The sequence below is a fragment of the Channa argus genome, chromosome 14 (genome assembly GCF_033026475.1).
Source record: "Channa argus isolate prfri chromosome 14, Channa argus male v1.0, whole genome shotgun sequence".
Classification (NCBI taxonomy): domain Eukaryota; kingdom Metazoa; phylum Chordata; class Actinopteri; order Anabantiformes; family Channidae; genus Channa; species Channa argus.
In genome coordinates this window covers 7,851,685-7,870,299 of record NC_090210.1, presented here as the reverse complement: position 1 = coordinate 7,870,299, position 18,615 = coordinate 7,851,685, and the positions used below count along the sequence as shown (strand labels likewise).

Sequence of the window (18,615 nt, the reverse complement as noted above, 5' to 3'; positions counted from 1 at the left end):
AGAAAATGCATAGTTGTGCCATAACTAAACTTGTAAGTATTGATGTTTTATCTGATCTTTAAAACACGAAAGCAATCGAGACCCAGGCGTTTAGCTGATCACAAAACCCACTGAAATGGTGCCGAGGGTAGTGTTGTTAACTACTAGTTAACCAATGTTAAACTTGATTAAACACCTAGCTAGACGGGTCAAATGCAGCTGAAGCTAGCATTAGTGTTACCATAGTGATCTGATGCGCTGCGACACCTCCACACACCTCGAATTTAATGCTAAATTAGTTCATTAAGTAGTTTAGTTAACTTAAAAACAGAGTAAATCCCATCGTTTTCTACTCCAATATATTATTTAACTAGCCAACGATGTTGAGACATCAAAAAGATATTCAAGGCTAAAGTTAGCAATAAACCAGATAAATAATTGCAAAGGCTACAGGTTAGAACGGACAAAAAGCAAAACTGAAATTTCCCAACAATCTGCGCCGCTAGAGGGCGCTGTCGTACAGAAGAAGTAGTACAGCAACTCTATCTGTGATGTAGGCATATTTAATAAAAAAAAAAAAACTGAGTTTCACCTCAGTGGACAGTGGACAAAATATAAATTGTAAAATACAGAAATCGATATAAAACTATAGCTTGCAAGTATTTCATATAAACTAACACAAACCTTTCTAATAATGGACTGTGCAAGAGTGGTGAAAGAAACAATTCAATTCTACAGAATCACAGTATAAACAATTTTATTGCCCAAAATCAAGAGGCTCACATAGAAAGAGTAAAATGGAAATGTCAACAACATGTTATGCAACAACTTTATTATAATTCTACTCTTAAATGTCTATTATGTGCTTAAAGAAAAGGTTCACAGTGTAGGCTACAATGAATATCAGTGGATACTGTACACATCTATTATGACCTGATTTATTTCACACAGTATCATACACTCACTGGCCACTTTATTAGGTACACCTTGTACAACCTAATACAATCCAATACAGTAGCTCTCCCATGATATCTACTTGTTTACAATGTTATAATTTCTCAATTTTGAAGTTAAAACTGTCAGAAAGGTGATAATTCTACTCTCCACCATATTCATTTTAGCCAACATTTTAGAAGCACCTCATTTTATAATGCAGTACAGTACGACTCCACTAAAAACTTCAAACTCAATAATAAACATAGACATTTTTGAACAGTTTCAACTTAAAAACTGACAAATTATAACAATGTAAAAGTAGAATTCATGGAAGAGCTGCTGTATTGGAATGCATTAGATTCTAAAGGTGTACCTTGTAAAGTGGCCAGTACGTATATGTATTTATAGAAAAATTTTATCATTTTGGCACTATAATACATCTGTCTGCCCCAGTAGCCTAATGCACTGGCCTGGGGTTCAGTCCCATCTGGAGTGTGGAACAGAGTGGCACAGCTGAAGCGTGAGCCTACAACTGAGAGATCAACGGATCAAAAGCATCCGTTTATAAGGGTTAACAACTCTCAAAAATGTCTGCTTGTTTAATTCCACTCCTAATTAAAAGTGTTCATCAGTACAGGGCCATATTGACCTATAATGTAGTGATGAACCCTGTCTGTCTTTTATCTTTCATATGTAAACTGTATGGTGGTTTTAATCTTGCATTAGCAAAACCAGGATGAAATGTACTAAATTTGAGACTTTACTGAGCCTTACGCATTCTGTCAGATACAGAGGCCCTTTGATTGCTGAAGCTATTTAGGACACATGTGTTGGTCAGCATAGAGAGCTTGGAGTTCAGGGTATCTTTACTTCTCTCCCAACAGTAATCTCCATGATCTGCATTTTCTTCTCCTCCTTTATCTTCCTCTTCCTCTTCAATCTCACTCTCTTCATCACTGCGTTCATCTTTTTCCAGCTGAGGGCAAAAGTACATATAATGTTTAACATGCATGACAAAGCTAAAAAAATAATCTAAGTGAAGTTGCTGGATCAAAATTAGTCTTCCTATTACAATTCTCACCTTGCCTTTCAGGAACTTATAGACCATCCGTAAAATTAAGCCAGCCCAAAAGATGTGAAGAGCCTGCAGCACCATCAGCAATATGTTAAAAAAGTAGTAGCCAACAAAAGGCTCAAAGACCTCCATGGACAGTGCCAGGGTAGTATGGATGATTCTGTAAGTAATCAAATAATTAGTCATGGTTTGAGTTTTTAAAAAAATCCCATGTTCCTGAGACTTAAAAATTGGTTCAATGAGTAATTTTACAGTTGAAGAGAAAAACCTACTTGCTCGGAAAAATCACCAGTCGAGTCACAAGGAAGACCACAGCAAACACAACAAAAAGTGCGTCACACGTTTTCTTCCATCCAGTGCCATAGTTGAACATCTTGGCAGACTGCAAAAATACAAATGATTGACCACTGATGACAGGGTATTAGGAAAAACAGATACACAGGAAAATGTGTCTTCAACAGGGGTAAAATAATCAACAGCATGTGTGTTTAACACAATCTCAGTTATATGATGTCAATGAGTCTGTGTCATAAGCCGAACTTTAGTACAGAAGAGGGCTACATATTCACATATATTCACGTTGTTATCGTGTGCAGATTAAAGTTAGCTCCGACTGCTAACGTGCTTATAGCTATTTGGGCTCATTCACAGGGTCTGCCTGAGGAAGGGAGGTCAATTTTCCTGGAGGTTACTACGATATCTCAGAGATCTCAGACTAGATACCAGTTTTCTTGGAACAACACACTATGAACTATGGCTCAAAAAGCCTGAATAGATGAAACAAGACACCAAAGCTTAAAGTTTTGCTTTGTATCCAACAACAGTTACATTACAACCACATGTTACCTCTAGCAAGATGTCAGAAGAATCATGAAGCAGCATGACCAAGGTGCCTATACGAATGTAGTTGGCACAGTAGGAGAAGATGAGTAGGAAGATGGTGGCCAAATGGTGGATCACCTGTTCTTTAAAATCCTGACAAAAACATATGTACTGTAGAACATCTCCCCAATAAAACAGATTGGCCTTGTAGTTATTTATTACCAGTGTATTATGGTATTATTTTATTGTTTTATTAAAGCAGAAGTGAAATTACTGCAAGCCATAAAATATAAAATATGACTACATTGAAGCAAATGTTGTGTGAGTACTTCTTAATACAGCTGTGTTAGATTTATAAGTACTGAGATCGTCACCTTCCTCTTAATGTCCACAGAAATCCTCAACAGCAGAGAGCCATAAAAACCCAACTCCAGCATGTAGTACCAGTAATGAGCTCGTTCCATGGCCTGTGGAGGAAATATTGTGTCCGAATTCACCCCTACTCTTCACTACGTCATTCACTATTCCCTAGATAATGTACACTAAGTAGTTCACTGAGCAGTGAGGAGTTAACTGACATTTCAGAAATGTACTAACCATTGTCAATTTGCATCATCGCTAGCAGTTGTTTGAGCTGCTTTTCTGCACTATATTTATCACTAGTGGATAGATTTAGACATTCAGACACTAATCCTAAATGGCCAACATACTATATGGTGAACTAAGTGTTGAGTAGAGGGTGATTTCGGACAAAGCTCAAAAGTATTGATTAGGACCAATAGTCTATCGATGGACTACATAATTTCAGTCAAGATTCTCATAAAAAGGACATATGGGTAGGTCAGAATATAGGCCAGAGTTAAAACGGTTTGTCAGAAGACAGATTACTTGATGTTATAATCTGCTATTTGTTTATTATCAAACAGGCCAACAAGTCATTGGTTGTAGCATCTCATATATGAATATTTCATAATCTTTTATCAAAATAAACTGAATATCTTTATGTTTTTGGTCGGACAAAACAACCAAGAAAGTGCTGGTATTTACACAAACACTAGCATCTCTATCCACAGATTAATCATAGATTAGGATTACTGGGCCCATAATCCAGAAGTCAATACATTGAAAGCATCCTCTGCGAAATGCAAAACCAAACCAATCATGTACAGTCATGATACTCATAGTGTAATACATACATCTAACCATTATCTTTACAGCTTATCATAATCAGGGTCCAGGGGGCTGGAGCCTATCCCAGCTGTCACTGGGCAAGAGGTCTAGTCCACCTTGGACAAGTCAACAGTTTATCTCAGGGCCAACACAGAGAGAGACACAGACAGACCACCACTCACACCTATGGGTAACTTAGAGTCACCAATTAACCTAACATGCATATCTTTGGACTATTGGAGGCAACCTACACAAAAGCATATAGGACATGCAGTGCTAACCACTCTACCACCATGCTGCCCACAAATAAACCTGAAAAAATAGGATCATTCATAACCATACATTCCTGACTCCTTTAGATTCATTGTTCTTCAACATGAATGAGAAACAGATTAGTTCACTACATTGTGGTTACTGGACATTAGTAAGCCTGTCTATACACAGGGTACAACTGCCACGTAAAACACAAGGCTTTCCTCGTTGTTGGGGCTACATGTGTATGAATGTAGTTTTGTTTTACCTTCTTTAACTGTCCTGACCAAAAAAGCAAAACATGAAAACTGAAAACTATTTACACTGGGCAATTTCAGCAAGGTGCTGTAGGCAATGTTTTCACCTGTATTGGATACCCCCTCCAACACTCCCTGAGGTGCCAGAACCAAGGTCTCTGTAGAGAAAGGAAAAGATTAAAAAGAAACCATTAGAGCCAGGTAGGACAGCCAAGTTATGGATTATATGTAGTTTTGATTCATATTAAAGTTGTGTTTTAGCAGCATTAGTGGCATTTTGTAAAACTTTTAAAACTCATACTTACATCAATCAAGCAGGTCAATCCTGCCATAAAAGCTAGGAGGTAGAAAAAGAATCTCCAACTGCAAAATACTTTAGATCAGAAATCTGAACACTGAAACAGATGCCTCAAAGTAAACAAAGCTTTTACAGTGGTAACTCTTGCAAAACTATTCAAGTTTATTTTCCAAAACCATGTTTAAGTAGTTGGTGAAGCAAGTGTTCTTAAGAGATGTCATGTGTGAAGTTAACAATGAAAGGGATGTGGAGAGAAATCACTTACGCAGCTTCCCCAAACTTCTTGGATTGACAGGGCCTGTCCTGGTTCCTGCGAAGTCTGAACCAGACCTCAATCTGCCTCTGGGTTTTGCCGCACAGCGATATCAAACCAGCAATTTCACTCTGAAACAAAAACAGTGGAATTGAAAAACAGATAACATGGGCGAAGAGCAGTGTAGCAGGTGTAGAAGAGGAAATAAAAAGATAGAGGTGGAGGACAATATTCCCAGAGTACTGTTTTAGGAAAACGATGTCTTTGTCTCAGATTTTCAAAATATGTCACACATGTCATTTGGTGACCCAAAACTTTATTGAATTCACTGTGTCAAACAAAAGGAAAACACAAGCTGAGTCATCACTTTCATAAAGATTAACAGCTACAGAAAACTCATTAACATCTGTTTGTCTAATCCCACTCAAATAAAAGTGCAGATCATCAGTACAGTCCTGTCACCATTATTGACCTGTAATACAGAGAGTGATGAACAATGTCTGTTGGCTGCCGAGGCCCCTGCGCTCAGTGAAGTTTGACTTGAGAAAGAACAACACACAGGAATGAATCAAGAACATTTTCTTATGAAATCTCTTTTTTTAAAGTATGTCAACAGGCCATCTCAAAAAGTGCAGGTGCAGAGTGCAGCAGGTTTTGTTATCTGTAGTAAAATTACACAGATGGAGTCATTACACAATGGACAATACAGTATAAAACTCAGCTATCACTATCCCAAGGAGATTTTATTAGATAACAAACTCTACCACTCTACCTGGATCTTGAGGGAATAGCCTGTTGAAGTGCAGTAAAAAAGTGATTTTTTTTTTAATCAAAACCACACTGGATGTTGATAAGAACACAGACTCTCTTGTCTAGAAACAGCAAACAAGTTCATTAGAAATTAAAAAATGTATAAGTAATTTATCTCAACTGGGAATAGGTGTTTTCATTCTGCTTGACCCACTTAATCCAATAGAGTTTGGGGTCTTTGGATGATGTGTTACCTGTTATGAAAAAGTACTAAATTTGTAAAACCAATGGAAAACTCTTAACACATTTGCAAGTGATGATTTCTGCTGTGCTAAGAAGATGATGATGACTCCTAGTTGTATTAAACTCATCTTAGCAATTGAGAAAAGTTCCAGTCTTGGTTTAGACCAAGCATGTGTGAAAGTACATTAGGTTCATTTGATACTGACGTGTGTTGGCTTTCTGGTCTGCTGGGTGTAAAACGACTCCAGCTGTGGGGAGGGGGCAGTAGTCTTTTGCGATCTATTCTTTACCCCCAAATATCTGCCCATGGGTGGGGCAAAAAACCTGGGGGCAAGATGGACAAGAGATAGGTTACACAAATTATGATATAACACCCACTGTGGTATAATCAAGGGAACAGCCCTTAAGCACATAATAAGCCATTTAGCAGTTAGTCAAACCCAAGCACTGCAGGGAGAATTTAAATCTATTTATATCTATCTATCTATCTATCTGTTGTGTGTGTGTGTGAGCCTGACACAATTACGTTTATTAAACCCCAGAAAAGAAATTTAGCAGCCCAAGAGAAGTGGGTGTAAACCAGACATAAATATATAGAATAAACTGAATAAATTAAAGCAATGGGTTTTAAAAAATCCTCTACAGCCTACATTTGACAAATCATTTATTGGTATCTGAAATTTATTAGAGTACCTGAACTGAAGAACATTTTTTATTCATTTCAGAAACATGCTTTTCACACATCAGCACTGGGACATGTAGAGTAACAACAAAAAAAGTAGCAGACTGTAAGAAAATGTAACATTTTAGTCTTTATAAGTCATCTGTGTCTAGTGAACTCTGATACCAGAGAATATTAAAACTGCAGACATCAGGTTAATCAACCTCTTGTGTTTATGTGTGTGTGTTTGTGAGAGAGAGAGGCTTGTTATGTACTCTTAACAAGCACCTGCACCTGCAATTTACTCATCGCTGCTCCCTGTTTGTCTTATTAATGGGCCTCAAGTTCATTACTTTGTAAAGTCAGAGTCCAAACTGAAAATCAGTAGATGAACAAAAAATTGTGCAAAGAAACTGTGTGGACAGCAATAATGTAATAATCATTTCAATGTATCAGTTTATAGAGGAGCAATCCTGTTCTGTCCCCATTCTCTGTTTTCCCTCTGTCAGTTTCTCTGTTAGTCCCACAAGGCTTTTTCCCCCTATGGTAACAATGCTTTGCTCTCTCTCTCTCTCTTCACCACACAGCTCAAATACAGTGTAATCTGTCGATTTTGCTGGTTATATTCAGGAAATGCTGCAAGACTGTTCGTAACCAAGTGAGTAGAATACAAGCTTTTTCAATTGTGACACAAAAACCTCAGTTAATTCTGTTTTAGAAATGAAGGGTGTAGGTAGCTTTCCTGGGTAGGCAAAGGTAAGTATGTAATTGTCACACGTTCCTTTGTAGGAAAAACACAATGACTCTTCCCGTAAAACCATCATTATCTCATTATCAGCCAGAGCTTTAGAGAACAAAGAGATCAGGTGTGTTGTACCTCTCAAACACATAACGTAGGGCGACAAAGCCCAGTGCAAGGGGCAGGGCTATGAGAAGGTCCAGAGGTTGTGGTCGGTCAGCGTCTGCCAGCTGTTCCATGTCTCTCCAGGTAACACCTGGAGGGAGCCAGTAGTCCTGCCTCCATATGTCTGGCAGAAGGTCCATTCTGCAGTGAATGCACAGTTTCAACATATCCTAATCTCACCCCATAAATATAATGTCATCTACATAAACACAATCACGGGGTCTTAACTTGGGTTTGATTTGGAGTAGAGGACACAATTAAGTAAACAGAGAACGAAACCATAGAAGCTTCTGAATTACTTGCGTATTTGTGTTCCTAGCACATCTACAAAACGTTCTTCAAAATATGAAAACTTTCATTTATAAGTCATTTATAGCAAAGTAACATATAAAGTTTAATATCCTGTAGCAATACTGCTGAGTTTGCCAAGAAAGCTGCCAATCAACTACGCACAGTCCACAAAGCTGTGAAACTAAAGAGGCTCAAACACATAACCACATAACTACAAATTAAAATGCACACATAGTGAGCAGGAATAAAGAAATATTTCTCGTTCATGTTTAAAACCAGCCGGAGAACAAAGTGTAGTACAGCTATAAGTAACGTCACTGTAGCTTAGATTATTTTCTATAGTGAAATTCACAAAGTTGTATGAAAACTGTAGAAAGCCAATCATTTGTCAGCTTCTCTGTGCAAATGAAGAGTAAATAAGAAAAAAAATCTACCTGGAAATGTGAATCTGTTTTAGGCTTAAAAGGCTGGTGATGTGCCTCGTTGCTTGTATCCTAACGACGAGAGAAGTAAGCAGCTCGGCGACGACGTCAAGTCTGTTACGACAACAGGAAGCTGAGGGCACAACTTTCAAAACAAAGGCATTTTGTGGGAAAAACGCTACTTTTAATATTTTTTTTACTCCTAAATTAAAACATGTTCGTCAAAGATTGCTTTAATTCCGACATAGCAGGCAGAGAAGATTTTACCAGCAAAATAAAACAAATATTTACTACTTTCAAAACAATGAAAAGTCACATGAATAAATATCAACTCATAATGTTCCACAGGAATTATCTGTAAATGCATCTGGTCTGTGTCTTTATTCCGAAAACTTCCGATAGTTTCTTTCTTCCCCTAAAATGATGATGCAGCTTGATGGCTGAGCAGCCAGTAAAACAGTAGGGGTGTCTCCTTCTCCAAACGTCTCCATTGACTCTGCATGGACAAAAAAGTAACCCTGAGAATCAGTAACTCACTTTTTAACCGTAGACTAAACAATGAGGAAACATACAGCAGTATTATATCTCATTACATTTCCTTTTGTTATAAAAGTTGTATTTTATAGTAGCCACAAAGTACCTTACACATGTTAGACAGGAAATAACAAGTATATTTCATTACATTTCCTTATACTGGTATAACAGTGTCTGATGATCTTACACCCACACCAGCTATGCAGGAAACCTCAGTACATCATACTTTAAAGGTAAAAACATCTATGTGAGTGTATTCATAGCCTTGCTACTGTGCTCACACACTTTACTCTGAACAAATGTATTTGCTGTCATATTAGACCGTGATTTCCATAACACAAACTCTAATGTCACACATCCTTTTAGAACACACAGAGACACAATTTTTCTAAATCAGTACCAACACACTTAAGCATACACGCTTCTGTCCTCCTCACATCATCCTCCTCTTCAGCTCAAACTCTCAGCCGACAGCATTAAAGCTGTCTGCTGAAAATAGAGGAGTCTTGGCTGCCATGTCCATTAATCAAGACCACAGTTGGTGTTATATCTCAAGCACAGGTGCATAATTCAAACACATGTAAAGAGTGTGATAAGTAGACTTTATGGACGCTGGCAGATCTCAAAGCCATTCAAACAGTTTGAGTACATTAAACTAGACAAACATGATTTGCATAAGTCTGGGTGTGGGCTTAATATGTGGTTGTGTGTACATGTGTGGTTTGTTGTGTCTATGTAAACGTATTTTGTATATTTCTATGGAAAAGAAAACTAGCCTTTGTACACTCAGGAAGCTATTTGCATACTCTATGTACATTCCTATGCACTGCTGCTGTGTTTTTGCAAGACCAATACTGGGAAAAATAAAAGAGGGAGAATCGTGAGCTAAGCCTGCTACAACAGATATTACAATTACAGACTTGCTACTAGTATTCCTAGTAACAGCAATATTTCTATATTCATTAAACCAGAGCACAAGTATAACATGTAACAAATATATGTAACAAAAAAGGCCTGGGGTCAAGTTTTTCTGCAGTGCAGTCTGACTTCATTTGCATCTGTGTGTTTGTGCAAGCATGTGTGTGTGTGTGTGTGTGTGTGTGTGTGTGTGTGTGTGTGTGTGTGTGTGTGTGTGTGTGTGTGTGTGTGTGTGTGTGTGTTGGAGAATGTGATGGGAACTCACTATTTTGTTCTTTCAAGGAATTCAATTGTCAGAACCCACTGAAGCACAGATCTGTCCTGTTAATTGCTGGACTAATGAGGTGGTGGTGTTGTGTTCACTTCCTAGAGCCAGATAAACTGCTAACTGTAAAGTGCTGTTTTGATCAAGTCAGCAGGTTTATGACTGCAGATTGTTTTCCTCACTGTCATATATCATATCGCCGTAAAGGTCAAATTCAATGGCAAACAATTAAAAGCTGTTGAAATATTTTTGCCTGTTCGGCTTCTCTTTAATTAATAATATGCTATATATCCATCATTTAGCCTTTGGTCAAATATGCACTAATCTTGACAGTTTCTAATTAATAAGGAGTGTTGTTTTAACATTTTAGTCATGCTCTCATCACCAGCCATGGGCAACATTTCTGAGACATACTTTTATCATGTTTCTCGTGTTTCTCTTTAAGACAGATTGAATGGCTATTTTCAGACTCTTTTCTTTCCTTGTGCATTTTCTCACAGTGAGGAATAAACATGATGTTTGACCTGTGACTAACTTTACTTTAATTCTCTAAGTATTCAAAAGAGGTCACAACTGACTAGATGTCCAAGTGTTCGAGTGCTGACTGAGGTCATAGAAATCTTCTGGTTAAAACAAGGAAACTGGGTAAAAAATGCAAATGAAACTGTACAAACAACTAGGAAGAAACATAAAAAATCCCTAGAAATAAATGAACAAATGAATTACGTTTAAATTAAATGTGAATAAATAAATCTCTTCCTTGAAATTTGTTTTATATATTATGGTTTATTATGTAGAAAGCTTCAAAATGATCAGGAATGAAAGTCTGCTCTGTTTGTTCCACTCTTCCAAACAAGACAAGTGTGATGATGACCTAAGTCAGACATTGTGATCATGTTACTTGTGAATTACGTGGCTGCGTCTCTTTACAAGCCTCCTATTGATCATTTGATTTTGAACCTCTAAATCAACCAGTCTTTAAATATTGATGAAAAGGTGCAGTACTGAGGTCAGCGTGCATGTGAGTGTGTGTGTGTACCTAACTAAATGGCACTTTAAAGAAACATCAGGAAAATATGTAATTTTTAAGAACAAAAATCCAGAAATCCATCCAGAAAGTTTTTTAATAAAATAGTCATTCAGTCATCATTCCGGTTTTTAACAAATTAGTAAAACAATCAATCAACGGCTTGTGGCTTTTCCCCTTCAGGGGTCTCCACAGCAGAACTTGTTTTGCACACTGATTTGGCATGAGGCGCCGGATGCCCTTCCTGCAGCAACCCCCTGGTCCCTTGTCTGGGCTCAGGACTGACACCAAGGTGGCTCTGGGTGGCTGCATCCCAACCCTATGCTCTAGCTATTAAACCACCAGGCCCACATATTAGTAAAACATTAATACTAAACCCAATTTGTAAAGACTCTTGCAGAGACAAATTTTAAAGAACTATAGAATATAATATGGGCAAAAAATGAAATTACAAAACAAGTGGCAAAAGGAGCAGAAATATAATTAGTATGAAATACATAGTTGTTTTCATATTCCTACAGGCACTGTTGAACACATTTGGCTGGTGCACTGGACAGGGCCTAAAGGCAAAAAGGATTAGGAAGAGGAAATTGGTGTTCACTCATTTCATAATCATAACTTTATATGACAGCACTCAGCCACCACTGTGACCCTCTGCACCTATAATCCTCTTAAAGGGACAGCGACATGAAACAGCAAATAAAATAGCCTGCATTAAATGTTCTGGATTATTAATTTAAGCTTTTGTAGTTGAGTAATATTTAGGACACAGTAAATCTTAAAGAAAGTAGATTGAAACACAAGCAGCTAGGGCTTAAATTCCAAAGGCAAATTAACTTAAACTCACAAATTGTACAAGCTTTGTTAAAAGAGAAACAATTTGACCTCAAGGATCATCTTAGAGTTGGTACACACATCAACGTCCAACATGGTTCATATTGCGTTAAACAAATTAGGTTTCTAGTTTCTGAGAAAGTTTGACATCTTATAAACATTTGATTTAGCCTAACATCCATTGAACTATTTTTTTTTTACATTTTAACAGTAAGTTGACATTTATTTACAGTATATATTTGGAATCTATATCTATCTATATACATTAAGAGGGTTAAACCAATTCTGTTGTAATTATTACCATGTCTTCCCTAAACATATTAAATTTTCCTTTAATTCAATCAGGACATCTCTTGCAGTTCAGTTCTCTATTTATAATTCAGCCCTGGAATTTGTAAAATCATTATAGGATTACAAAATGACATGATAAACAGAAGTCGCTATGCAATGCTGCGATACTGATAATTGCCTTCCTGCAGTGTTTGTCACTCTAACAGCCATACTTCTATGATAAAACTTAATTTATTGTTCTTTCTCTCTCTTCCATGCTGCATTTCACCAATTTACAGCTTGTGGTTTTTGGTTTTGATAATGTTGCAGAGGAGGAGGAGAACTTACCGTAACAAAACAACATATATACTGCAATGAACTAAATATTCTTTTATTTTTAGGAGTAAGCTTTGTAGCTTTTGTTCAGATTCATCCATATTTTACCCCCCAATCAGCCCTCATTATTACACCAGCGCATAGTCAAACTGCCCTCTGTTCAAGGCCGTCTTATGATCAGTCCATGATGAAGGTGGTATGCTGCTGTAGGGGTCTAATAAGATACGGACGCAGCGAACAACGAGAAAGAGCAGCAGCAGCACGAGGAGGCCCACGAAACACAGGGCTGTGCCCTGTTCTGAGTGCCCTGCCATGGGCTGCAGCACAGGTGGACCCCTGGCTAAACTTGGTGGAGAAGGAGAGGAGAGATCATAGTCCACAACCCAGTAGTTAGTATCACTCATCTTGAAAGTGGGGGAATGTTCAAAGGTTTAAATGCCTTACTGAAGCAGGTTTATATTGCAGTTAGAAGGTATCTGGAATTGCATGACTCTGCAGGACCATTTTCATGGTTTTGGATTTGCTTTCTAAACCAAAATGACCATCACTTCTGGCAGCTGGCTACAGTTTGAATTGAACAGCAGTCTTTTCCACAAGCCAGACGATGAAGAAGTTGTTCCAGCACAAATTACATAGAGTTAATCACTATTGTAAATTAATAAGTTCTCTGGTGACCTGAGCAGCAAGGTGAGGTTTAATTAGTTTGAGGTGTTTATGTGCCCTCTCACTTTTGTCTTTTATATTCTTGTTTATACAAAAGAAACTAAGACAAAATACAAAGCCGCTGATTAAATCATTTGCACAGTCCTCACCTTATTTGTCAGTCGTAGAGGAGCCGTTATTATAATTAAAAAGGGACATAGAAATCTGTATTAAGTAGCTGAAGATGTCCAATACATCAGTGAAAGTGTTTGCAGGCTTATAATGATCCATGTTGTAGTGCTTCAAATCACTTGAACCATTTTGCCGTGTTGCTCTAGGTTGGTGTTGTACTTAAACAAAGATTTTTATGTCTTCATCTTCATCCTGAAACCCAAGAGACCCCTTCATTTGGGGATTCATTGGCCAGAATATCTAAGAGAGGAAAAAGAAAAGACAAGACACAGCATGGGTAATTGAGTTTAGAAGATAAGGTTGCTGAATGATGGGAAAGGTTCAATTGAGCTAGATGTGGACGAGTCAAGGATTATAGAGACTGAAGACTCTCAGAGACTTGCTGCACTCCTGCAAAGAAACACTCTCCATAGCCTCTTTAATGGGCCGTGGAGACCAAGTCAGCAGATTCTATTTCAGGAGACTTGATTTCCCTTGTTATCATCCTGCTGATGCTCGCAAAGAGACAGTGATAGCTCTCCTGCTCTCCAGATGATGAGACTAAAGGGACAAGTGAAGCTTTAATAGGGTTAGGATTGGAAGACACGATGAAAGAAATTGCATGGCTCAGTATCAATTATCAAATGTGGCCTACATGAGGCAGGACAGATCAGGTGGCTGCATATACAAGATAGAAGGAAGATTAGTACACAACACAGACTCAATAGAGGCTATGATGTAGGCATAATGTTTACACAGCAAGACAACATTTCCATGACTAACTGCATCACCTTTATTTATCTAATATAAAGGTTAAAAGGTAATTAAGTTTTTAAAATTAAAATTTTACCATCTTTAATTTTTCATCTATTTTCTCACTTTCACAAGTCAGGAATTGTAAGGATTGTATTTTAAAAAGTTATTGTAAAATACTGGAAATTATATTGATGCAAGGGTTTGTATTTTCCTCGATAAATTAATTAAAAATTTACTAAATTTCAAAGTATGGGGGTTGAAACATTGCACCTAACTCTATTGTTAATGAGAGACTTGCTCTGTTTTATAAGTAACACTGTAGTGCCCGACCAAATCTGATTTACAGAAAGCAAAACAAAAAGTTAACACTGATTTTCTTTTTCACTATTGGAGGAATAACATGCAGAAATGTCACAGAATCATATTTTGCAATAAAAATAGCAAAATAATTGGGTTTTAAAAAAAGATTTGCAAATGCATGAAGCAACAAAGCTAATAAATTGTGATGGCAGAGCACATTCAGTGGCATATGGTGTTCCTCGTGGCTTTAATACCTGTAACACCTCTCATTTCTACCTGCGGATTATGATAACAGCTTTGAAAATGTCAAGAAGCCCCCCCCCCCCCCCCCCCCAAAAAATGAAATTATGTTGTGAAAAACCTAAAATAAATCCTACAGCAGGACTGTCAGACTGAACCAAAGCTAAACTATCTACAGCTGAAGATATGAGAAATCTGTAAACTAACACCAGCATCTAAAAATGTACATTTCAGAGTTACCTGTTGTTCTGCTGTCAGCCAAGTGATCTCTGCTTATATCACCCCTAAGGCTTTGTGTGGTTTGAGGTCCTCTTTTAAATAAAAAAGCAATAAAACATAATCATAGAAATAAAATATTAAAATTACTCAAGCAATTCAATTATTGTAAATGTCTTTAATGTATAGTCCTAAAAAAAGTAGAAGGAATCAGCTGATTATTTATTTTCTAATTTGGTTTAACAACTGCACTTTCACTAATTGAACTTTTTCTTCCTATTTTGATTTATGTTGACACAGAACAACATTTAGAATGAATACTGCCTGTTTTATTGCTGTTTGCCAAACCTTCTCTTCATAGCATCTTAACAGGCAATTATCTGAATCATCCTGGCATAAGTATGGTAAAATTATATGTTTAAAAAAAAACACTGTTATGTTAATGTTATGCTAATCTAGGGGGGTGAGCAGATTAGAGAACTTACTTTCCAGCCGGTGTCATAGGTGAGGACACATAATCAGAAGCACAGATGATGCATCAGCAGCAGCAGCAGCAACAGCTGGTCTGCAGTTCCCAGCTTGCTCAGTCTGCACAAGCTTCAGGTCTGAAATCCCACTGCATCTCCTGTGGTTCATCAGGGGCTTTAAAGTCTTCCCAGTTCTAGGGATCCGCCCCACTTTGCTCCCTGCCTACCCACTAATGACTGTCCCTACAGTATATGGAGAGCACGCATAATCTTTTCATTTGAATGAGTAATGCGCTGAAAGCCACGGGTGGCTTTTGCATTATGTAAAAAGTGCTGGGCATAGACAATAAGGGGCCCTTGTGGCTGTTTAACAGCTAATGTGTCACAGACATTGCTGTGATGTCAGTTTTATTTAAAATAATATACATATTTTTTGCATAATGATACTTATCACAATAAAATTCACAGATTGTCAAGTGTATAGAAATAAAAACCATGGAGGTACATAGTAAACTAACAAAGAACAATAGAATCTCCCTTGTTTTATCCTGTTAAAGTTTATTATCTATTTTTTTTTATATTTGTTGGGCTTTTGTTTCTTTAAGGCTTTTGTGCCTTTAATTATAGTGGAGAATGTAAAGAAATGGGAAAGCAGGGAGAGAGGGATATGGAAATGTTACAAAATTTTGATCTCTTGCCATCGTTGCTCGACCACCCCCATTTTGTCTGTATTGTGCCTGGTTTCAGTATCTTTAGTAATTTTTGTCTTGATGGGACTTTATTTAATGACTTATGATTATCTGCTATAACTTGTATTAACTGTGGCTGGGCCTCTATACCCCCTGATGATGCTTAGAGGTGAGATAAATTAATTAATATAAATTAAACTAAAATAAGATTATATTGTAGAACATGAAGTTGACACGGATGTTGGCACATCCTTTTCATTTCAGTTCAAACTGTGTTTTAGTGGTGCATAAGAGAAAATTAATTTGTGTTTAGTCAAATCACAGATTTTATACAAATCCGAGTCCAAAAAAGTTGGCACACTGTACAAATTGTAAATAAAAAAGGAATGCATTCATTTACAAATCTCATAAACTTATATTTTATTCACAATAGAATATAGATAACATATCAAAAGTTGAAAGTGAGAAATTTTGAAATGCCTTGCCAAATATTGGTTCATTTTGGATTTCATGAAAGCTACACATTCCAAAAAAGTTGGGACAGGTTGCAATAAGAGACCGGAAACGTTAAATGTGCATATAAGGAACAGCTGGAGGACCAATTTGCACCGTTTTATGTCAATTGGCAACATGTCTGGGTATAAAAAGACCCTTTCAGAGTGGCAGTGTCTCTCAAAAGTCAAGATGGGCAGAGGATCACCAATTCCCCCAATGCTGCGGTGAAAAATAGTGGAGCAATATCAGAAAGGAGTTTCTCAGAGAAAAATTGCAAAGAGTTTGAAGTTATCATCGTCTACATTGCATAATTTCATCTGTGTAAGGGTCAAGGCCGGAAAACCATATTGGATGCCCGTGATCTTCGGGCCCTTAGACGGCACTGCATCAGGAATGGTACTGTAATGGAAATCACAACAAGGACTCAGGAATACTTCCAGAAAACATTGACAGTGAACACAATCCACCGTGCCATTTGCTGTTGCCGGCTAAAACTCTATAGGTTAAAAAAGAAGCCATATCTAAACATGATCCAGAAGCGCAGGCGTTTTCTCAGGGCCAAGGCTCATTTAAAATGGACTGTGGCAAAGTGGAAAACTGTTCTGTGGTCAGACGAATCAAGATTTGAAGTTCTTTTTGGAAAACTGGGATGCCATGTCATCCAGACTAAAGAGGACAAGGACAACCCAAGTTGTTATCAGCACTCAGTTCAGAAGCCTGCATCTCTGATGGTATGGGGTTGCATGAGTCCATGTGGCATGGGCAGCTTACACATCTGGAAAGGCACCATCAATGCTGAAAGGTATATCCAAGTTCTAGAACAACATATGCTCCCATCCAGACATCGTCTCTTTCAGGGAAGACCTTGCATTTTCCAACATGACAATGCCAGACCACATACTGCATCAATTACAGCATCATGGCTGCATAGAAGAAGGATCCGGGTATTGAAATGGCCGGCCTGCAGTCCAGATCTTTCACCCATAGAAAACATTTCGCGCATCATAAAGAGGAAGATATGACAAACGAGACCTGAGACAGTTGAGCAATTAGAAGCCTGTATCAGACAAGAATGGGACAACATTCCTATTCCTAAACTTGAAAAAAAAAGTATTTTAAAAATGAAGTAGTACAGCACTTTAAATTTCCTAGGGAATCACTATTTAGTTGTTGAATAAGAATATGTAATGTCAGTCTTTAAGCTTTGGCAAGAACGGCAAAAAATTACATGATCAAGATGGAGACCAAAACAAGTGTAGCAGCTTGACTGCACCTGTGGCTAAGTTCCTGATACTGCATAAGAAGTAACAGTACAAATACTGTGGCACTTTGCATTACATGCACAGCATCATCTCCCCTGCCTGGGGCCGCATAGGATCTCCCTCTAGGTTGAATTAATATTAAGTGGATTGTAACTCTGTCCTGATGGGGCTCATAATGAAATCATAACAAGCTCCATCAGACTGCCCACTGGGGTTATAATTGATAGGAATCTCCAGCCTGTGTGGTTATGAAATTCAACACTACCATTTTCATTATAGATATTGGAATGTCAAGCTATAGTTCAGGTACCATAGGCCACTGCTACACAACACCTGGGCCCAACAGCAGATCAGTGTGTCTTGGTAAAACCTTCAGCCACATTAATACTGGGTTTTTGATCACAAAGGCAACATTTCATACTGTAAGTCTGCTGTTTTGCTGCCATTTCACTCTTCACACCCCCCAATAATCTGAATATGTCTCTTCCTTTATCCCAAAAATAATCTAAGCCATATCTGGAGCAGGTCAGACGATTGCTTTAGATACATTGTGCAAGGATAAACACTGAATCTGTATTTCCTTAATATAGTATAAGGTATCAGATACATCTAATGTTGCACACACACACAATGTTATATCTGAATATGCACTCATGCCATATGAATATCTGCACTCTCTAGTACTGTATATCAGTACTCTTTGAAATTAAAACAGTTAGTACTGGGTTGGACCAATCATTATACTTCAATCATACCTAGAAGTATCTGTTATATGATTATTAGTAGTATTTAGAAGTACCTCTTCTCAGATACCACTTGTTGAAAACCTTCAGGATATTAGCATGTTGTTAACATATTCAAATGTGTGTGGATTTCCAAA

The 18,615-nt window shown here is 37.6% G+C and overlaps 2 protein-coding genes across 3 annotated transcripts; both read right to left on the bottom strand.

Annotated features, from left to right (window-relative positions):
* Positions 1 to 719: 719 nt before the first annotated feature.
* LOC137098773 (ceramide synthase 2-like) lies at positions 720 to 8,774 on the bottom strand. 2 transcript variants are annotated; one of them, XM_067475360.1, is made up of 11 exons: positions 8,326 to 8,774; positions 7,574 to 7,741; positions 6,242 to 6,359; positions 5,055 to 5,173; positions 4,797 to 4,854; positions 4,599 to 4,649; positions 3,187 to 3,279; positions 2,837 to 2,965; positions 2,263 to 2,372; positions 1,997 to 2,150; positions 720 to 1,891 (listed from the first exon to the last, which is right to left on the bottom strand). In XM_067475360.1, the coding sequence occupies exons 2-11, from the start codon at positions 7,738 to 7,740 to the stop codon at positions 1,676 to 1,678; spliced, it is 1,215 nt and encodes a 404-aa protein (XP_067331461.1). In that variant the 5' UTR covers position 7,741; positions 8,326 to 8,774; the 3' UTR covers positions 720 to 1,675. The 2 variants fall into 2 exon arrangements, with proteins under 2 accessions (XP_067331461.1, XP_067331462.1); XM_067475361.1 differs by lacking the exons at positions 2,837 to 2,965; positions 3,187 to 3,279 and having other exon boundaries at positions 8,326 to 8,743.
* A 2,372-nt stretch (positions 8,775 to 11,146) lies between these two features.
* LOC137098633 (cortexin-1-like) lies at positions 11,147 to 16,227 on the bottom strand. Its single transcript, XM_067475076.1, has 2 exons — positions 15,308 to 16,227; positions 11,147 to 13,571 (listed from the first exon to the last, which is right to left on the bottom strand). The coding sequence occupies exon 2, from the start codon at positions 12,899 to 12,901 to the stop codon at positions 12,626 to 12,628; it is 276 nt and encodes a 91-aa protein (XP_067331177.1). The 5' UTR covers positions 12,902 to 13,571; positions 15,308 to 16,227; the 3' UTR covers positions 11,147 to 12,625.
* Between the last annotated feature and the right edge of the window lie 2,388 nt (positions 16,228 to 18,615).